The sequence below is a fragment of the Sphaeramia orbicularis genome, chromosome 4, assembly GCF_902148855.1.
Source record: "Sphaeramia orbicularis chromosome 4, fSphaOr1.1, whole genome shotgun sequence".
NCBI lineage: Eukaryota > Metazoa > Chordata > Actinopteri > Kurtiformes > Apogonidae > Sphaeramia > Sphaeramia orbicularis.
In genome coordinates, this window is record NC_043960.1 from 41,826,574 (window position 1) to 41,847,075 (window position 20,502).

Sequence of the window (20,502 nt, forward strand, 5' to 3'; positions counted from 1 at the left end):
GATTGTGTTTGGGAGGAGATTTGACTACAGTGACCCCCGCTTCCAGAGGATGCTGCAGGATCTGAATGCACTGGCCTACCTGGAAGGCTCCGTCTGGGCTTTTGTAAGAATAAACCAGCTCGTACTATAGTAGATTAAGTGAAAATTTGCTGGAATCATTCAAAATGTAAATAAAGCATAAAAATTGGCAGGTACATTTGTGCAATATCCAATAAAATAGAAACTGCATTCATTTCTCTGCATTAATTGAATTCCTTAGGCCAGAGAACATAGGTTTAGCCTCTTAAATCATGCATTTATTCTTTCTGGGAGCTGAGATAATAGTAATTTACTTGTTCGATGGCGGCTATCTTGAAAATCAAAATGGCTGCCACCAGAGGTGTCGAATTACATGTGTCCTACGTTTATATGAAAGGACATAAGAAAATGTACCTGTGTGCCAATTTTCATACTTTATTGAATGATTTCTACCTAATCTACAGGGTGGGGAAGCAAAATTTACAATGAACATTTAGTTGTTTTTTCTCAGCAGGCACTACGTCAAATGTTTTGAAACCAAACATATATTGATGTCATAATCATACCTAACACTATTATCCATACCTTTTCAGAAACTTTTGCCCATATGAGTAATCAGGAAAGCAAACGTCAAAGAGTGTGTGATTTGCTGAATGCACTCGTCACACCAAAGGAGATTTCAAAAATAGTTGGAGTGTCCATAAAGACTGTTTATAATGTAAAGAAGAGAATGACTATGAGCAAAACTATTACGAGAAAGTCTGGAAGATACTATTAAAGAAGAATGGGAGAAGTTGTCACCCCAATATTTGAGGAACACTTGCACAAGTTTCAGGAAGCGTGTGAAGGCAGTTATTGAGAAAGAAGGACGACACATAGAATAAAAACATTTTCTATAATGTAAATTTTCTTGTGGCAAATAAATTCTCATGACTTTCAATAAACTAATTGGTCATACACTGTCTTTCAATCCCTGCCTCAAAATATTGTAAATTTTGCTTCCCCACCCTGTACTATCTGACACAAAGCCACTTCCATACATGTGTTAGTCTTAATACAGTGAACACTAATGAAGTCTGACTTTCTCTCCAAACAGCTCTACGATGCCTTCCCAGTCCTGATGAAACACCTGCCCGGGCCTCACAATGGCATTTTTAGACACGCCAAATCTTTAGAAGCATGTATCAGGGAAGAGATAGAGCGGCACAAGTTGGACCTGGACCACAGTAACCCACAGGATTACATCGACACCTTCCTCATAGAGGAGAAAGTATGGTTTACACACGACTTCACTTTAAATAACTGACTGGAATGAGCCCCTTATCTGTCCTTCTTCTGCCCGACAGCTCAACAGGAACCAGGAACTGGGCTTTGATGAAGGTAACCTGGCTCTGTGTTGTCTGGATCTGTTCCTGGCAGGCAGTGAAACCACTTCAAAGACTCTCCAGTGGGGTCTCATCTACCTCATCAAGAACCCACACATCCAGGGTGAGTGTCCAGATAAAACTGGAAGAGACAGAACAGACGAACTCCAGGGAGAGAATGATGAGACAATGACACTAAAGTGAAGTTTAGTATCTGAGTTTAACGTCAGGATCAGAGATGGTCAAATTAGTTAGTTTCATGTTTTGTACCCCGCCCCCTGAAGGGAAGGCAAGGGGTATTGTTTTTGGTTTGCTTTGTTTCTTTGTTTGTTAACACTTTAGCAACAAAACTATTGGTTGAATTCATACCAAATTGGGTTTATAGATTGCCGGTCACCCAGAATAAGTCTCATAAAAAATTTCCCCATTTACTTATAATGGGCAAAATTTCAAATGTCTATAAAAACATCAATTTTGTTTCAATTTACTTCACACTTGGCTTATATATAGATGCAATTGATATGCTGACATCAGCACATGCATAGACATGACATAAGCTGGATCGACCCCTAAATAAGCTACAGTACGTATGAGTTTTTGTTTTGTTTCGTTGTTTTGTTTTTTTTTTGTTTTTATCCTGGAATCTTTATTTTACATTAACTGGTCTATAGTTTTGTGTAGTCATCACAAGGACCAATAAGAGATTAATCTGTATGTTTTAGATACTTTTTATGCTTAACACATTTTATTTCCAGGTTGGAACTATAGTAAAAGCAAACTGTAGAACAATTAACATAACCACAGTCTGGTGAAACATGACTAACCTCTTACACATCAGTGGAAAACACAAAACGACTCAGTGACTGAAACCCCCACATCATCCACAGATCACACATCATCTGTTCATTTATTACAGACTAGTGCATTGACCTTTAGACGTGGTAGTTATTATGTTGTAGTGTATTAGTGCATGCTGTACCACATTTGTCTAGCAGTCATCACAAAAGCATTGTGGGTATAGCAATGTGATTGTAAGGCTATTGTATTCTAAAATGACTAATATCTCCCCAAATATTGATCCTATCTACTTGCCATTTTCACTGTCTTTTTTAACCAAAAATCCATAAGTGCAATAAACTGCAACTGTCGGCTCTTTCCGGATTTTTTGTGAATCCCGAGACACACGCACACACATACAGAGGCCACTTGGCTTTTATAATATAGATTAGACAATACATTTCAGATATACAATGGATTCTTAATTAGTGCATATAAATTTACTTACACTGCAAAGAAAATCAGACTTCTTTCCCTCATTTCTACTGCTCAAGTGTGTGAAGTCTTGTTTGTACATTTTTAATTACAACTACTACTTAATTGCACATGTACATTATGGTGAATTAAACTGTCTTTACAGTCGTGGATCTAAAGTCCTCAAAATAAGAGATATAACCACCTGGGGTTGAACAAAGAAATAAGCTTTTTCTTCATATTTCGACATGCACCTTTATGTGCAATGTATAAAATAGAAGACTCTATAAACTGCCAAAATGCGCAAGTATTTATGGTTTCAGATGTTCTTCAGGCCCATCTCTGACCACAGATGAAATGACTCAGTCTTGATCTGTGGGTTTGTGTTGATTTTCTTTTTCTTTTTGACATAACAGACAAAGTCCATGCAGAGATAGACAGAGTGATGGGACAGAACCGCCCACCCACTATGGCAGACAAGCCGGACTTACCCTACACCGATGCAGTCATCCATGAGATGCAGAGGATGGGAAACATCGTTCCTCTCAATGGACTCAGAAAGGCAGCCAAGGACACAATACTAGGAGGTTACTTTATTCCCAAGGTAAATGTTTCTAGCCCACAGGTGTCAAACATACGGCCCACGGACCAAAACTGGCCCGCCGAAGGGTCCACTCCGGCCTGTGGGATGAATTTGTGAAATGCAAAAATGACACTGAAGACATTAACTATCAAGGATGTCGTAATTATTTTTGTTCAGGGGTCACAATCAGACCATTATGATTTAAAGTGGGTCAGACCAGTAAAATAATAACATAATTATCTATAAATAATGACAGCTGCAAATTTTTCTCTTTTTTTAATGTAAAAAAAGCTAAATTACATGAAAATATTTATATTTGCAAACTATGCTTTTTACAAAAAATGTGAATAATCTGAAACAAATATGTACAACCTGAAATGTCTTGAGAGAAGTCAGTGCAATTTTACCAATATTTTGCCTGTTAATGAATGTTTTGTGTATTTGTAGATGCACTGTGATGTGTAAGTTGTAATGTACGTGTAAAGGATACACTGAGCATAATATTGTTAAAATTGCACTTATTTTTCCTAAGACACTTCAGGTTGTTCATGTTATTCAGATTTTTAAGGAAATTTTGTAGATGTAAACATTTTCATAATGTAATTTTAGTTTTTCACTGTTATTATTTTACTGGTCTGGCCCACTTCAGATCATATTGGGCTGAATGTGTCATCTCAACTAAAATGAGTTGGACTCATCATGTGATTTCTGATCTTGACAGTTTGCAAAATCTTACAAATGCATGAGTGTGAATGTGGAATATAATATTGTGGTATCAAATTAATTCAGATCTCTCCTGCTCATCTATTAACTGTACATCCCTGACTAAGAGCTAATAAAGAACTGATGAAAATAAATAAATAAATAAATACATACATACATACATACATACATACATACATCATACATACATACATACATACATACATACATACATACATACATACATACATACATACATACATACATACACAAAAATGAGTTTGACATCCCTGGTCTGGCCCATAACAATTAGTCCATCAGTAGGTTTGGTTTTCTCTCACAATCATGGAGAGGATGCACTCTTTTATGCTGTATCCACATTTTGTGTTGCATTTATTGTCCACCATTTCAACACTGACGCAGTAATAGTGTGTTGTTATTCACAGGGTACGTCTGTGATGCCGAATCTAACATCTGTGCTGTTTGACAAGTCTGAATGGGAGACTCCTAACACCTTCAATCCTGAACACTTCCTCGATGCAGAGGGAAAGTTTGTGAGGAGAGATGCATTTTTACCTTTTTCTGCAGGTGACTTTCACATCTTGTAAGAAAAAAATGAAAGTGCAGCTGCAGAAGACTATGATGAAGATTCTAATGTGCTTGTTTTGTTTACAGGGAAGCGTGCATGTCTTGGTGAGGGCCTGGCGAGAATGGAGCTGTTCTTGTTTTTTGTAAGTTTGTTGCAGAAGTTTAATTTCTCCACTCTGGACGGAGTTGAGCTGAGAACAGAAGGAATCACTGGAGCAACACGTACACCACACCCATTTGAGATCTATGCCAAGGCCCGCTGAAGACAAGAGCCTGTTCCCTCTGAGATATCTGTTAAAGTAAACCCGAATAAACATCTACTGTAAGGCATGACTGGAGCTGAGGCACACAAAATCACAATCAGAATACTTCTTTAATCCCAGGAGAAATTGTTGTGTGTTATAGTTGTTTGGTGCAAAAAAGTAGCAGGAAAGAAATACTAATACAAAATCACACAATATGTGGTTGTAATCCATTGTTTTTTTCTTTCCTCTTTGTTAACTTGTACAAATGTTCTCTGTTGAATCCTTGCTTATCGATCAAATAAATGTTATTGTAGAGGCAAATCTTGAAGTTTCTTTTGGTTTCTTAATTCTTGCTTTTCAGGCTTGTACTCTAAGAACTAGGCATGATGGGTAATCACTTCATCTTCACTTCAAAGTTTGTCTAAGTTTAAGTCTAAGACTCCCCCGCAAAACTGATATTTTTGTCCCTCTGGGGGGGGCGGTCTGGGTCAGTACAGACCCCTCCAGTACACCCCATAATTCCATCTATGGTCTGGACTCATCAGACCACATGACCTTTTCCCACTGAAACACAGTCCAATCATTCTGTATCAACCTGATGGTTGTTTTGCCTTTAATTAAAAACTTAGAAGCTTGTGGTAAATGATTACATTGATTACTTGACTCATTTTTTACAATATTTTATGATACTGCTGCATGGTGCGACGTCTTTACAAAAAATACATATAAGCTAACTCATATGGATTTTACATATACTATATATACTGTATATTACAAAAGGCTCTAAACCTGCTGTCTCCTTCAAATACATTAGACATTATTTACAAAAGATTGAACTTTTTCATTAATTGTTCATATGAATGTACATTTAAATTGACGTGCAAACACAGGTCAAGCTGCATTTCTAAATCCTCTGTCCACAAAGTGTAGGTTCAGTGGTCGGTCTGGTATCAGAACAGTTCGGTTGAGGCTTTTCAGGTCTCCCGTTGTGGGATCGGGTTTGATTTCAAATAGCCTGATGAGCTGGAAGAAAAAGGAAAATAGAAGGTTGAGTGAAATCATTGATTCAGTAAGACCTTGACCACACAGATCTCTCATAACTGTTTTTAATACACACAAAAAATATTTTCTGTGATTGTTGCCAATATGATTCTGATACTTTGTTTTGCACTGGTTTTTATTGTATATTTGAAGTTGTACTAGACAATGTTTGGATGTTTATATGACTTAAAATGGCAGTGTTGTGTAAAAGGAGTCATTCATACAGACAGAATTACCTTTTTAACTAGATGTACTGTAAATAATAAGCTTCCCTTTTTTTCAGTCAGTGATTGGGTTCATTCAGTGAGGGGTGATGACTTTGGGGGTACTTTCTGGTACACAACTGCACTACTTACTGCCCCCTGTTGAGGTCATCTTCAAATGTCATTATAATAACTCCTTCAGAGGTCATATATTTTGTTGGACTGCCTTTAGTTTTGACTCTGGGATGCATTCACCGAGGCGTCGTTTCACTAAACTTATACAATGTCACAACATTTACTTCCTGGACTCATCAGACCACATGACTTTTTACTTCGAAACACAGTCCGATCTTTATGTTCTCTATCAAACTGATGGTTGTTTAAGAAATGAGAAGATACTGCATCAGTTATAGTTAAAGAACTTGTTGCAGCTGAAACATATTTGGTACTGCAGTAAATATCTAATGGATGGACTTTAGGTATTTGCTTAATTAACCCATAAAGATCCAAATATCCACCGCTGACCAAAATCCTCTGCTCATCTAAAATGTTTAATACCGGTTCAACTAATTCTATCAATACATGTAAATAACTGGTGTAAAATGCAGTTTTTCATTTTTTCATGGTCATCAGATATGACCCATTTGGACGTTCAGATGCTGCGTTGTGAACGTGGAAACACCGTCATCTTCTACAACATTGATTCACCAGTAAAACCCATGGAGTTTGATAAATGACAGTGGATGGACACACTTGGTTTATGATCAGTTAATGATGTATTCTACTGAAAAAGTCACTTTTTCTTTAGTTTTGTGTGTTTCTGATATAACAGCCTTTGAATTTACTCTGAGCTTTTATGAACGTCTCCATCAGGGGTGTCAAACATACGGCCCGGGGGCCAAATGTGGCCCGCCAAAGGGTCCAGTTCGGCCCCTGGGATGTTTTTGCCAAGTGCAAAAATTCCTCAGTCTTGAATTGAATTAAGCAAAAAAAAAATTTTTGCTTGAATTAAGGAAAAAATCTTGAATTAAGCCAAAAAAAAATCTTCAATTAAGTAAAAAAATCTTGAATTAAGCCAAAAAAAAATCTGAAATTTAGCAAAAATCTTGAAGTAAGCCCAAAAAAATCTTCAATTAAGTAAAAAAAAAAAAATCTTCAATTAAGTAAAAAAAAAAAACTTGAATCAAGCCAAAAAAAAAATAAAAAATCTTCAATTAAGTAAAAAAAATCTTGAATTAGGCCCAAAAAAAAATCTTCAATCAAGTAAAAAAATCTTGAATTAACCAAAAAAAAATCTAGAATTAACAACTTAATTTTTTTCATTTGTTTTAGTGCAAAAAATAACATTAAATTATGAAAATATTTACATTTACAAACTATCCTGTAACACTACAATGTGAATAACCTGAACAAATATGAAGAACCTGAAATGTCTGTAGAAAATTCAGCCCAGTTTGAACTCTTTTCTGCCTGTTCCTCAGTGTTTAGTGTCTTTGTAGATCTGATCCATAATGCACATGGAGAAATGAGAAGTTGAGGAATAATATTGTTAAAATTGCACTTAATTTTCTTACGTTTTTTTTTTTTTAATTTAAATTTCAGTTTTTTCTTTTTTTGGGGGGATAGTTTATAAAAGTAAGTATTTTCATAATTTAACATTGTTTTTACACTAAAAACAAAAACAAAAATTTGGAGTTGTCATTATTTATAGGTTATTCTGTTATTATTTTTCTGGTCCGGCCCACTGCAGATCAAATTTAGCTGAATATGGCCCCTAAACTAAAATGAGTTTGACATCCCTGGTCTACATGATCTGTGAATTAAATATAGAAAAAATATCTGATTTTCACTGAAAAAAATGCAAAAGAAAGAGGATGATATTACAAAAAATGGTGATGAATAGCTTAAGAAAGGTTAAATATGGAGAAAAATTCATTTGGGAACCGCCACAAATGTAACACTGTGTCTTTATGGGTCAAATGCAGATGGTGAATGTTTTTTGGCCAAGCTGTGTATTTCACAACTCCTAGCATCATGATTGACAACAGACTGTCTGCACTCAATAGAAGTTACATGGATTATTTTCCCCTTATATCACTTACCCGAAACAGGACCATAAACATTTCAAGCTCAGCGATCCGGCGGCCGACACAGCCTCTCACCCCAAAGCCAAATGGGATTGAACCAAAGGGATTTGGCCTGTCATGATTGTCCCGGAGCCACCTCTCTGGCTTGAATGTGAATGGATCTGGGAAGGTGTCTTCATCATGACTGATGGCATAATGGCACAGTGTGAAAGTGGTCTGGAGAGACAACAGATAAGGGAGGCTGATATTGTTATTTGATGCTTTCTTAAAGGTTGTCTGTGTGAGATGTGTGGTCATGGGTTTATATTAAGTTTATGTTGGAGTCTGTCATGTGGTGGAATCTGACAACAATAACAGACAAACAATAACTACTTCAGGGTCTAATATTGTAGCTGTAGATCAGGGGTGGCCAACCCTGGTCCTGGAGAGCCACTATCCTGCATGTTTTAGATGTTTCCCTCTTCCAACACACCTGACAGTCGTTACTAGGCTTCTGCAGAACTTAATGATAGGCTTATCATTAAAATCGGTGAGATAAAAAATTTGGTGAGATTTTTAAGCCTCACAACATTTCCTTTCACTGCTACGCGGACGACACACAGATATACAGGGGTTGGACAAAATAATGGAAACACCTTCACCTCAAGATGATAATGCCCCAATCCATACAGCTAGAACTGTTAAAGAATGGCATGAGGAACATTCTAATGAAGTTGAGCATCTCGTATGGCCGGCACAGTCCCCAGACCTCAACATTGTTGAGCATTTATGGTCAGTTTTAGAGATTCAAGTAAGACGTCGATTTCCACCGCCATCGTCTCTAAAAGAGTTGGAGGGTATTCTAACTGAAGAATGGCTTAAAATTCCTTTGGAAACAATTCACAAGTTGTATGAATCAATACCTTGGAGAATTGAGGCTGTAATTGCTGCAAAAGGTGGATCTACACCATATTAAATTATATGTTGTTGATTCTTTTAAGGTGTTTCCATTATTTTGTCCAACCCCTGTACCTGCCCCTGAGACCGGATGACCCGAGAAGCCTAGCTGCTGTGTCTTTTATGTGATGTCTGTCCCTTTTAATTTTAATTCAAAATTTTTAATTTATTTATTTTTTATTTATTTATTTTTTAAAATTTGAATCTTATACTGTTTGATTGTTGGTTTATATTCTCATACATGATGTTGTTTTATCTCACTCATTTATTTTTGCATTGATTTGACAGCATCATGTTACATTATCCCTGCCCTCTTTATTCCGATTCATTTAATTTATTCAAAGTGTCATGTTTCTGCATTGTTGTACACATCTCTCCTATTGTGTTGCTTCTGTTTTAGTGTTTTTACTTACATCTTGTATCCTGCTGTTGTGCCCTTTACTTGTCTGTCAAAAGCACTTTGTAAACTTTGTTTTTAAAAGGTGCTATATAAATAAAGCTATTATTATTATTATTATTATTATTATTATTATTATTATTATTATTATTATTATTATTATTATTTGAATCAGGTACGTTGGAAGATTGATACATCTAAAACATGCAGGATAGTGGTTCACCAGGACCAGGGTTGGCCACCCCTGCTGTAGATGATCAAAAGACTGATACTGAAGAACTTAGATGTGAGGGACCTGAGCCCTCTGTGTAGGAAACACCACATTACAGTGACTTAAACTACGTTCAGACTGCTGTCAAATGTTGCCCAAATCCAGTTTTTTGCTGCTATTTGACCTGTATTTGACCTTTAACAGGTTTGAATGGCACAAATCTGATTTTTTCAAATCCAACCCAGGCCACTTTCATATGTGGTCCTAAATCCGCTACACATCAGATATTTTGCAATGCGACGTCAGTCTGAACAGCCAGGTCGCATTTATCCGACCTTTACATCACTGAAATGCCAGCACAGCCCGATTGCAACATGCTTGCGAACAGATATAGGTCACCGGAGATGAGTTTCTTGTCGTGAGAGTGTTAAGGAGAGGCGGTCACAGATATATTTAAATGTTCTTCTTGTCATTTAAAAATTATGAATGAAGTCTGTGTCATTGAAGCCGCTAAAATCACTATCCCACCACTCCTGACTCCGATTCTGCATCCACATACTGCATTTTACAGACGTAGCAGCCATTGCACCACTAAAGGCCAGAGCAAAAAACCTGGCTCTCCTCTTTTTTAATCTTCTACTTAAAATGATTTGACTGTAATGGTGCTGACTTCGGTTGTAGAGAAACTTTATCAGTACCACATACATGTAGATATGAGATGCCTCCATATGTACTTCCATAAACACAGTGCGTGCAGTCATGTATTATGTCAGGACCTCTTTTACTCCTGTGGGTTGCTTCAGGGTCGCATTCAGTTCATACTGAGAACTGATAGAAGTCGCATTTCATTTGTAATATGAACGAGCACACAAAAAATCGGATTTCACAAAAAAAATCCGAATTGTGCATTAAGACCTGCTATCTGAACGTAGCCTTGGTAATGGAATTAGCTACATCAATAACATCCTGCTCAACCATGAAACAGAAACTTTAATTTTAGCTTTTTAAAATTATTATAACTAATGGTAGCAATAAAAAAAGATATAGAAAAGCCTTATAGGATTTAACTCTGTGAAAAATATGAATGGTGGTCAATAGCAAGAGACAAAACTTTTTTTGTTTGTTTGTTTTGATGCTGTTTCAATCATAAAATCAACTACACATATGATGTTCTTCAATTTGAAAGGAACACATATCAAAGTTTGCATGGTGTCATTGTTACATCATCTGTTCAGAGACACTGAAGATGTTTGATGATCATATGTGTAGTCAATGTCATAACTGAAATGGGATCAAAACAATACTGATGACTTTTTTTTTTTTTAATGGAGTGAGTTCCCATGATGCACAGAAGGGAGAATGTGGGAATCTGCCTCAATAGCAAGATAACAAAATTCCAAAAACAATACCAAATACATACACTATTTAAACATGATCATGTAGATCAGGGGTGTCAAACTCATGTTAGCTCAGGGGCCACATACAGCCTAATATGATCTAAAGTGGACCGGACTTGCAAAATAATATAATATGATAAGAACTTATGAATAATGTCAACTCCAAAGTTTTCTCTGTGTTTTTGAGTGAAAACAGTAAGATTCCATCATGAAAATGTTTACATCTACGAACTGTACTTGAACATCACATGAACAACTTGAACAAATATAAACACCCTGAAAATTCTTAAGAAAAATAAGGTTATTCACATTTGTTGTAAAAGGCAAGTCTGTAAATGTAAACATGTTTGTGTAATTTAACTTTTTTTTTTTTACACTAAAACAAAGAAAAAATACCAGTTTTCATTATTTGAAGGTTATTATGGTAGTATTTTACTGGTCTGACCCACTTTAGATTGAATTGACCAAAAATGATTTTAATATCCTTGATTGTTAATATCTTCAGTGTAATTTTTGCATTTCACAAATTCATCCCATGGGCCAGATTTGGACCCTGTGTTAGGCCGGTTTTGGCCCCCGGGCCGCATGTTTGACACCTTTGATGTAGACAGTAAAGAGTTTTTTTTTTTCTTTGATCAGAATGACTCTATAATATAAGGACAAACAAAATAAGCCCAAAACTAAGTATAAAATACAGACTTACCTTCTTGGAAAAATGGTATCCACCAATAACAACATCCTTTTCTGTGAGGACTCTTGCATTCATAGGAACCACTGGGTAAAGCCTGCAAAGCACACATTCATTCATTCATTCATTCATTCATTCATTCATTCATTATGTTAGTAGCTGTTGCTGATTGTTGCAAGGAACCTCGAGAATCAGTGAAACAAAGGCTGGTAAGATGTGCATTCAGCATCAGTAATCACTGTATTTGAACATATCAGGATCATCTCTAAATTTAAAATGTATGTATTTTTGTAAAACTGATAAAACACAGATTAAATTGTACATCTCCTCTTAAAAACAAATATATACAAATATATACATAATGTCATCTGATATTTAGTAAACAGCCACTATCTCATTACTTTTATGAACTCTTTCACTGAGCTGCATTATACTTTTTTACAATATGTCAAGAAAAATAAGTGGACTCCTAAACGTAGTCCACATTTTCTGTCATGTTCTAAGTGAAGCTTTCATACCACTATAAGCATTCTAATCTCTCACCTCAATACTTCCTTAACAGTAGCCCTTAAATATGGCAGACGTGTCACCTCCTCAGCAGAGGGGATCTGGTCAGCTGCTATCTGTGCAGATATTTCTTCATATAGTCTGTCCTGGATCTGAGGGTACTTGGACAGCAGGTACAAAGCCCATGTGACGGTGTTTGATGTCTTCACAGAAGAGAAAATACCAGTGAGTGAAGAAGCAGTGAGATGTAATGCAAACATGTACACAAGGAAGAACTGAAAAGGAAGATAAATGAGCTGTTTTATTATCTATGCAATTTCTGTCTTAACCCATTAAGACCCAAACATCTGCAGTTGACCAAAAGCATCTACTGATCTAAACAGTTTAATACCTGTTGATCCACTAATCCTATCAATACATGAACTTAATTGGTGTGAAATACAGTTTGTAATCTTTTCAGGGTCGTCAGATATGACCCATTTGGGTGTTCAGAGGCTCTGTAGTTACCATGGAAACACCGTCATCTTCTACAACATTAATTCACCAGTAAAACCTATGGAGTCTGATTAATGACAGTGGATGGAGACACTTTATGTTTATGTTCAGTTAATGATATATTTGCTGAAAAAGTCACTTTTTCTGCAGTTTTCTCTGTTTTGACATACTAACCTTTAAATTTACTTTGAGTTTTCATGAGTATTTAAATTAAATATAGGAAATTATATTAAAGAAAATACATAATTTACAGTGAAAAAATGAGAAATGTAGAGGATAATATTATAACAAATGGTGATAAATTGATTAAAAAAGGTTAAATAGAGATAAAAATTCATTTGGGAAATGACATAAAAGTACATCTGGGTCTTTATAGGTTAAGTTGCATAACTTCAAGACTGCGCTCAAGCTGATGGTTTCTGTGGTTCATCTACCATGTCACACAATGTAAAGGATTGTTTCTGATATAATAGCCTTTGAATTTACACTGAGCTTTTATGAACATATACATAATCACTAAATTAAATATAGAAAAAATACCAGATTAAAAAAAAAAAAAAAACGCAAAATAAAGAGGATGATATTACAATAAATGGTGATAAATCGCTTATGAAAGATTAAAAATGGAGAAAAAGTCATTTGGGAACTGCCTCAAATGTAGCACTGTTGCTCCATCCACTTCTTAAACACCAGTGTTATGGTACACCGCAAAAAACAAAATCTTACCAAGCATATTTTTCTCATTTCTAGTCAAAATATCTCATCACACTTAAAATAAGACATAATCACCTAAAGAGTAACTTGTAAGTGAGACATAAGTACTTATTTTTAGACAATAGATCTTGAAAATGTTATTTCAAGAAATCTTACCAAGATAATTTTCACTTGTTCCATTGGCAGATTTTTTTTGCTTGAATTAAGCCAAAAAATATTGAATTAAGCAAAAAAAATTGACACTACCAAAAGTTGACACTACCCTTCTAACAAACGTCATGAAAATCAGCGCAGTAGTTTTTGAGTGACCCCGCAGACAGATGAACAAACACAAGTGATCACAGAAGAGGTACCAACACAAAGAGCACTAATTCATGAGAAACCTTACAAAGGCACTTGCTGCTTTTTCCTTTATTTTGTCACCACTCTGTATTTTTGTCTGCTTTTTAGGAAGGTTGCCATATCCAGTTCTGTTGAATATATATCTAGAAGAGTTGTGTGTACAACATTTTCTCCATGAAATTGGTAATTTGAAGGGGTCATATTTTGCTAAACCCACTTTTATTAGTCTTTGGTACATTTATTTGTGTATTTGGGCCCTAACAGTTCAAAAAGTTTGGATTTGAACTCTCCAGATGCTGCAAAGCTGTCCTTATATTAATTTGGGCAAAAACTGAGTGGATTTCTACAACCTGTTTTAATTCCTTCTTAATTTTTTTCATTTTAAAACTACTTACGTCATGACATTTGCACACATAAGGTCAAGACTTCTGACAAACATTTCTCCGAGTACGACATAAATGTTTGTCAGCAGCAGTGGTTGTAGAAAAAACTGAAAATATGTCCAAACGTCGAGCCGATTACCTAAAATGTTCAGTTGTTGGTTGCATTAATGAACAGAAGTGGCTGAACGGGACAGAGTGCACAGTAAACAACCTGGAGGGGGTGGGGTCATGTGCATTTAAAGGGCCAGCGCTCAAAACGACCTTTCTGGTGTCATTACTCAGAAATAGAGTTGAAGATGTACCTGAGGAGTTGAATTAATGAAGAATTCAGACCCAAGCATAGCATTTACAGTTCATGTAGACCACAGGGAAATGTTTTAAATGCATAATTCCATTTAAAAAGGCTAAAATTACTCCTTTAAATGGGTAATTTGTCATATTTACCGTGTCCACTCCTGCTAGAAGAAGTTCAGCGATGCTTCCATATACATCTTTAATGCTCATCTGAGTTCTTGAGAGGAGGTATGTTAGGTATTCCCCCTCCACATCCTGATTGTTATCAATGCGCTGTTGAATCTCCTCCATCTTCTTGTCAATCAACTTCTTAGCTGCAGGATGAGAGAGAAAGCCCTTTAATATCCATCATATCTACTCAAAGTAACTTCAAGTCATAAGATTAAATAGTGCATACATGTTTAAATGAATAGACACATATAATCGGTGAACTATGTGTAATATTATTACTTTAAAAGGTATCTTTAGATTATTTAGTAAAAAGAAACAAACTGGGCCACTTAGATTAGATTAGATTAGATTAGATTAGATTGAACTTTATTGATCCTTTGAGCACAGCCCTCAGGAAACTGAGGTTCCAATAGCAGCACAACACCAGATATACACACAAGTAATACCACAAGAAAGTAACAAAACATTAACTATAAAAAACAAGAGTGAAAAATTGCAGTTGCACTTTGGAAAGCACTGGTAGAAACAACAAGTAGCCAAGTAGTAAAAATAGAGTAGTAGTAATAATAATAAATAATAATAACTTATTATGTTATAATATTATAACATAATTAGGCTGTCAAAATTAACGTGTTGATGTGGATTAATCCATCATCATGATTAATCTGATTGAAAATGTTAAGGTAATTTATCCATCTGCAGAGCAGAATGACTCTGCCAACACATCTGGGGCAGTTTGTCCAAGTAAAGTTAGCACTGCACATGAACAAACGGGCAGTTGATCTGGTAACAGGCAGCAGAACCAACTGACAAAGATGAAAGACACTAAACAGCACGTTGGCCCTCTGGATGGAAATATGAGGACAAAAAAACCCCAAGATGGAACAGTTGTTTCAAGTTGTTTTGTTGAAACTGTTGAAGGTGTTTAATAAACACATTAAGTGCATATATATTCTCTTCTTTCTTGAGTCTGTTTGCTCATGCAAAATGAAACACAATTAATATAGATTAAAAATTAATTATATTTAATCATGATTAATCATAGAAATTAATCCACAGCAACTCTGTGATTAACCTGATTAAAAATGTTAATCTTTGACAACATTAAATATAATATTATAATATGCACAATATGTATTTATATATAGTTTAATAATCACAGAATAAAAGTTATTTATAAAGTGATAACAGAAACAGTAGTCATAACAACAATATATAAGTAATAAGTAATATACATATGTAAACTATAATAACAGCAACAACAATAAAAACAATAAGAATAATTTTACTGTGGCTCTTTTCTTGTTCTTGCTAAAACAGCCTATGTATACTATAGGCAATGGAAAAACAGGTTGGTCCATAGGAGACAAAATCCAAATACCAGTTTATCTACAGCTCAACAGTCATCTAATCACACTTCTCTGTAACACTCACCAAACGTGAAGATGCCCTCCCATCCAGCAATGTAGCGTCCCCAGTATGGGAGCAGGCCTCGGCTCCACTTGGGCGTCACCACCACAGCCATACTGTTGGAGAACATCTGGACTATGGCATTAATAAACTCTTGAGTACCTGTAGGTATTTCCTTTTCCAAACACCCAATCCTTGTCTCAAACAGTATGGAGGCAATACCTGAGTGGCAGAGTGAACATTTGTAAATGTGTGTTCTTTCCAGTAACCATAGAACCACATGACTTATCTGTAACTGTGTGTAAAAAACAAACAAACCTTCCAGTGAAAATCGATAGAGCTCATTGGCGATGTCAGTCACCAGATCTCCAGTCAGACTAGACTGACGGAGGTAGTAGATCCTGTTGGTGAAGTCTGTAACCACTTCATTGATGACTCCTCCGTACTGGACAGACTCCTTTGGATGTAACATACGTTTGTTCAACACTGTCCTCATGTTGTACCATTTCTCCCCCTCCCTGCAAACAGAAATACAAGGGCAACAGAATAATACAGAGGTTAAACCAAGAAAATTTATGCCAGTGCCAGAATGAACACCACAAATATCCTGTAAATCTCACATGACATGTCTTTGCCTGCACACTGCACAGCATTTTAGTGTAAGTGGAAATCTGCTGTCTTACACTGTGAAAGGTCCATAGCCAAATCCTCTCATATCTCGATATTCTGTCCACAAGGACATGTCTCCTCGACGGGGGAATTTCTCTTCGTTCCTCATGAGCTCCTCCAGCAGCTTGGGTGTGTTCACTGCCACTGCTTTCAACCCATCTCTGTATATGGACCCGTAGAGCTGCTTCTCATAGAGCTGATAACAGGCAAAAGGGAATTTTATACAGATTAGTAAACAGGGATTGTCTGCTGTATGTTTTGCAAGCATTGAATATTTACCTTGTCAAATGAAATGAGTGGTTAAAAATGAAGATATCACTGTCTGAAATGTGTGGGTATGATTATAGGACTGGACACAAAAGCACATGTGGGATTGTATTCCACATAGAAGCTGAGTTTCCAAAATGTCAAACAAGTACACTTTTGAAAAGAAAAGAAAAAAATGTGAGTGATATGCATTTTTACAAAGTACTGTGGAGCAAATGAACTAAACTGTATTATGTAGTGACAGTGGTGGTGGTGGTGGGGGGCAGCAGAATGTAGCCATAAACACACTTGTATGTTTGTCTGAAGGACAGGAGATGTTAGCCCCAGATAATAAGGAGACCATCAGAAGCACCACTGAATAGCTGTGTTTTAAAAAGTAACTGAAGACCTTCTGGTTTAGACAGACTTTTAGTTAAAGGTGGGTTTCATGACCATTTGGTTTGATATTTTTATGCCTGTGTCTGTGTAGGTAACTGTGTGTTTTTACTGCCTATGTATTTTACTCTTGATTTTATCGTAAAGCACTTTGTGAAATCTTTCTACAAAACAGCGCTATATAAATAAAATCTATTATTATCATTATTATTATCATTATTATTATTATTATTATTATTATTATTATTATTATTATTATTACTCAATCAGGTTTCATTTGTCCCTCAAACATGATTAATTAATAACCATAGACTGTGTCTAATTAGTGGACAGAGGAACTGTGACATCAGTCATTTGTTTCTGAACTTCTCTTTTGAAGCCAGTACTTTGTAATCTGGCCATCACCATGTTGGCTTTTTGAATGAGAAGTGACCGTATTTGGACATAAGAGGCAGAAACATGGGAGCTCACTGAGTCATGGGTGGACTAATGCTCAGCACCAGCATACTGATTTGATAAAACAGTAAACTTCATCAAACGTAGTGTAAAATAAAGTCAGTTTAAAGTCTTATTAGTGAAACCAATTAAGCACAACTGTCAGGACGGGTCTAGATGAAGTCCTGGAAAAGAATGAAGAAGAGAAAGGTTTAAAGACACTGAACACTTCCTGTTGTCCTGGGAGTCAAATGAATGGGTCCAATCCCAGTGGCCTTTAGCAGTTTTACAACAGTAACATACTTCCATGTTGGCCTCATTTTTGAGTGAGTTACCTTTTATTTAAAACAATGGTGGAATGTAACAAAGGAGGCTCCACTAACGACTGGACTGATACTGATACATATTTGAGGAATTTGGACTTTACATGGGTATTTCCATTATGTGCAGATGTAACCTTTTCTGTCACTGTTCTGTAATTACCTTGTTGTAATTACTGAGAGTAACAGTCAAGGTTATGTTTTCAATGGGGTCTGTCTGTCTGTCTGTCTGTCTGTCTGTCTGTCTGTTAGCAAGATAACTCAAAAAGTTATGGACTGATTTGAATGACATTTTCAGGACATGTTGATACTGGCACAAGGAACAAATGATTAAATTCTGGTGGTGATGGGGTGTGGGGGGGGTGATCTGCCTTGGTGGAGGTCTGCGCTCTGCGAGTGCTTTTCTAGCTATAATAGTGAAAGCTGACACCACTGCAGACACCACCAGGCTGTTCCTGTCTTGTTATCAAGATAAAGTCTGTTTATGACCTGTCGTCTATCCTAATTGCCACTGGGTGAAGATAAAGTTGCGAACACCCGTCATTCAACTTCTAATAAATCAAATTGTGATAAACTGGGGTGATAAAGTGTTTTTTCAGGAGTGGCAGCTGTGACCCTGTGCCATCCCTGTAGATCTGCTTCTGGAACAGGTCACGTAGTGAAGCATTCTGCTGCTGAGTGAGAGGAGGGATAATTTAACCTCATCAGTCCACAGTACCTGTTGTACTACCAGACAAGTTGATCAGCTGATCATGTGATATTTGAACTGATTCAAACTAAGTGTTTCCATTTCCTCTTCATGTACTTTTAGTCCACACCAAAAAAGGCAAAACAACACTTTTAAAACCAACTTGTCCATCAGTGTCTTAAACTTCCCCTTGTGAAACTTCAAAATGAACATGAAATATAATTATTGAAATGTACCTGTGAGGTTCCAACTGAGCCTAAAAACTTCAAGGAGCCGTAGTTTAACAGTGATAAAGAAAAAGTCTGAGTTAAACAAAGATGTGAATGTGGTCAGTCCTGTTTTTAGGTGGAACACATTCTTTAGACGAGTGTTGTTGGTTGATAACACCAGAAATACATCAGATACAAAGTAATAAGAACCTGTGTTGTTAAAATGTTAAAAATATGCTTAAGGAGACAGTGCAGTCCTGTCCTTCTAATTTTTTATATACAACATGTTGATGTTGGTATCTTGAATTGTATTTCAAATGGCATGTGTTTTGCAAACACTGATTGGTCAGTAATGTCACATGACCCTTAACCATGGCCTCTGGGTTATGTTCCCAGTGGTACAGTATAGTATGCAAAGTTCAGTGGAAGTTGAATATAATATATCTAGGCTATAAAGTTAAACATTTACATGTCAATGTGACACTGTGTAGGATACATGTGACTGGACAGAATGAAGAGTCAGTCTGGTCATGGATGTCTGAAGATAAATCTATTATACATCCAAATACTGACACTTCCTTCTGTACAGACACTTCTTAAACTGATTGTGAACAAACAGTAGCATCTCATCATGTATCAAGTAGTATGAGTATGTAAGTAATTGTATTCTGAGTTTCATTTACATTTTACGAAGGTTTGCAACTTTTTTTTTTAGAATTTTGGTTGTATTTTGGATTACTTTGTGTTGATTTAACTTAGGTTTCATGTTTTTTACTGTTAACAAAATAATTTCTCTGTCCTTTTCAAAAGTTCTTCATTCTCTCCCAAGAACCAACAGTTTTTCATTTACATAGATCTCTGAAGGGTTAAGATGTCTTGTCAATAACTACAGTGCATTTTGTTTCCCAGGATTTGCCCCTAACTTTGCACAACTTCATTCATAGTTCTCTAACTTTCTTAGAATTGGTCAGCAGTAGGAACCTTTTTGAGTCCAGCCCCAGGCTGAGAGGGAAAACAATCCTCTCTGTTGGAAAGTAAGCTGAGACTAGCTGGTGTTATCTGGAGGTTACTATGGCAACAAAGGTAATGCAACCAGCATGACTTTTTCCTGTGCTTTCTGCTGAGGGCAGTTACACACACATACGGCTCAACCTTCTTCTTGTTAGATTAGATTAACTCCATTAGGGCTTGTTGGAATGCATATCGAGCACATTTTTTAGCACAATTACAAAAGCAAGTGTCACTGTGTGAATTTGCATCATCAGACCCATGCACTACATGACGTACCTGGAGCTCATGCATGCGCTTGTAGAAGCCCTGGAACACCAATCTGTAAATCAGCTCCCAGGAGCTGACATGTGGGAGGTCCTTGACTGTTCGAGGCTTGTCTTGAAGGGCAGAAAGGGCCCCTGATGCCCCCCTGAACCAGATCTGGGCCACGGAGGTAGGGCGTGTACTCAGCAACCAGCTGCCATTTCTTTGCATTACACTCCGGGACAGCCACGCAGCCAT

At 36.4% G+C, this 20,502-nt stretch overlaps 2 protein-coding genes across 2 annotated transcripts in view; one reads left to right on the plus strand and one right to left on the minus strand.

Moving 5' to 3' along the window:
* Positions 1-5,066, plus strand: part of LOC115418025 (cytochrome P450 2J6-like) — a 7,107-nt gene extending 2,041 nt beyond the window's left edge. Inside the window, exons 4-9 of the mRNA XM_030132312.1 lie at positions 1-103; positions 1,115-1,288; positions 1,365-1,506; positions 3,050-3,237; positions 4,365-4,506; positions 4,594-5,066. The exon at positions 1-103 is cut by the window's left edge and continues 58 nt beyond it. Coding sequence (XP_029988172.1) covers positions 1-103; positions 1,115-1,288; positions 1,365-1,506; positions 3,050-3,237; positions 4,365-4,506; positions 4,594-4,769 — 925 coding nt within the window. The 3' untranslated portion in view covers positions 4,770-5,066. The remainder of the gene's footprint in view (positions 104-1,114; positions 1,289-1,364; positions 1,507-3,049; positions 3,238-4,364; positions 4,507-4,593) is intronic.
* Positions 5,067-5,334: 268 nt separating this feature from the next.
* Positions 5,335-20,502, minus strand: LOC115418020 (cytochrome P450 27C1-like). The gene is made up of 9 exons (XM_030132308.1): positions 20,278-20,502; positions 16,711-16,892; positions 16,346-16,545; positions 16,052-16,249; positions 14,597-14,760; positions 12,255-12,421; positions 11,727-11,808; positions 8,098-8,298; positions 5,335-5,774 (listed from the first exon to the last, which is right to left on the minus strand). Exons 1-9 carry the CDS (start codon positions 20,500-20,502, stop codon positions 5,643-5,645), a joined length of 1,551 nt encoding a protein of 516 aa, XP_029988168.1. The 3' UTR covers positions 5,335-5,642.

Coding starts and splice junctions, on each gene's coding strand:
- LOC115418020 (XM_030132308.1), bottom strand. CDS start 20,502: ATGGCTGCGTGGCTGTCCCGGAGTGTAATGCAAAGAAATGGCAGCTGG. Junction 16,250..16,345: donor CTATCGATTTTCACTGGAAG/GTTTGTTTGTTT, acceptor TCTGCCACTCAG/GTATTGCCTCCATACTGTTT. Junction 8,299..11,726: donor GATACCATTTTTCCAAGAAG/GTAAGTCTGTAT, acceptor TTGTCTCTCCAG/ACCACTTTCACACTGTGCCA.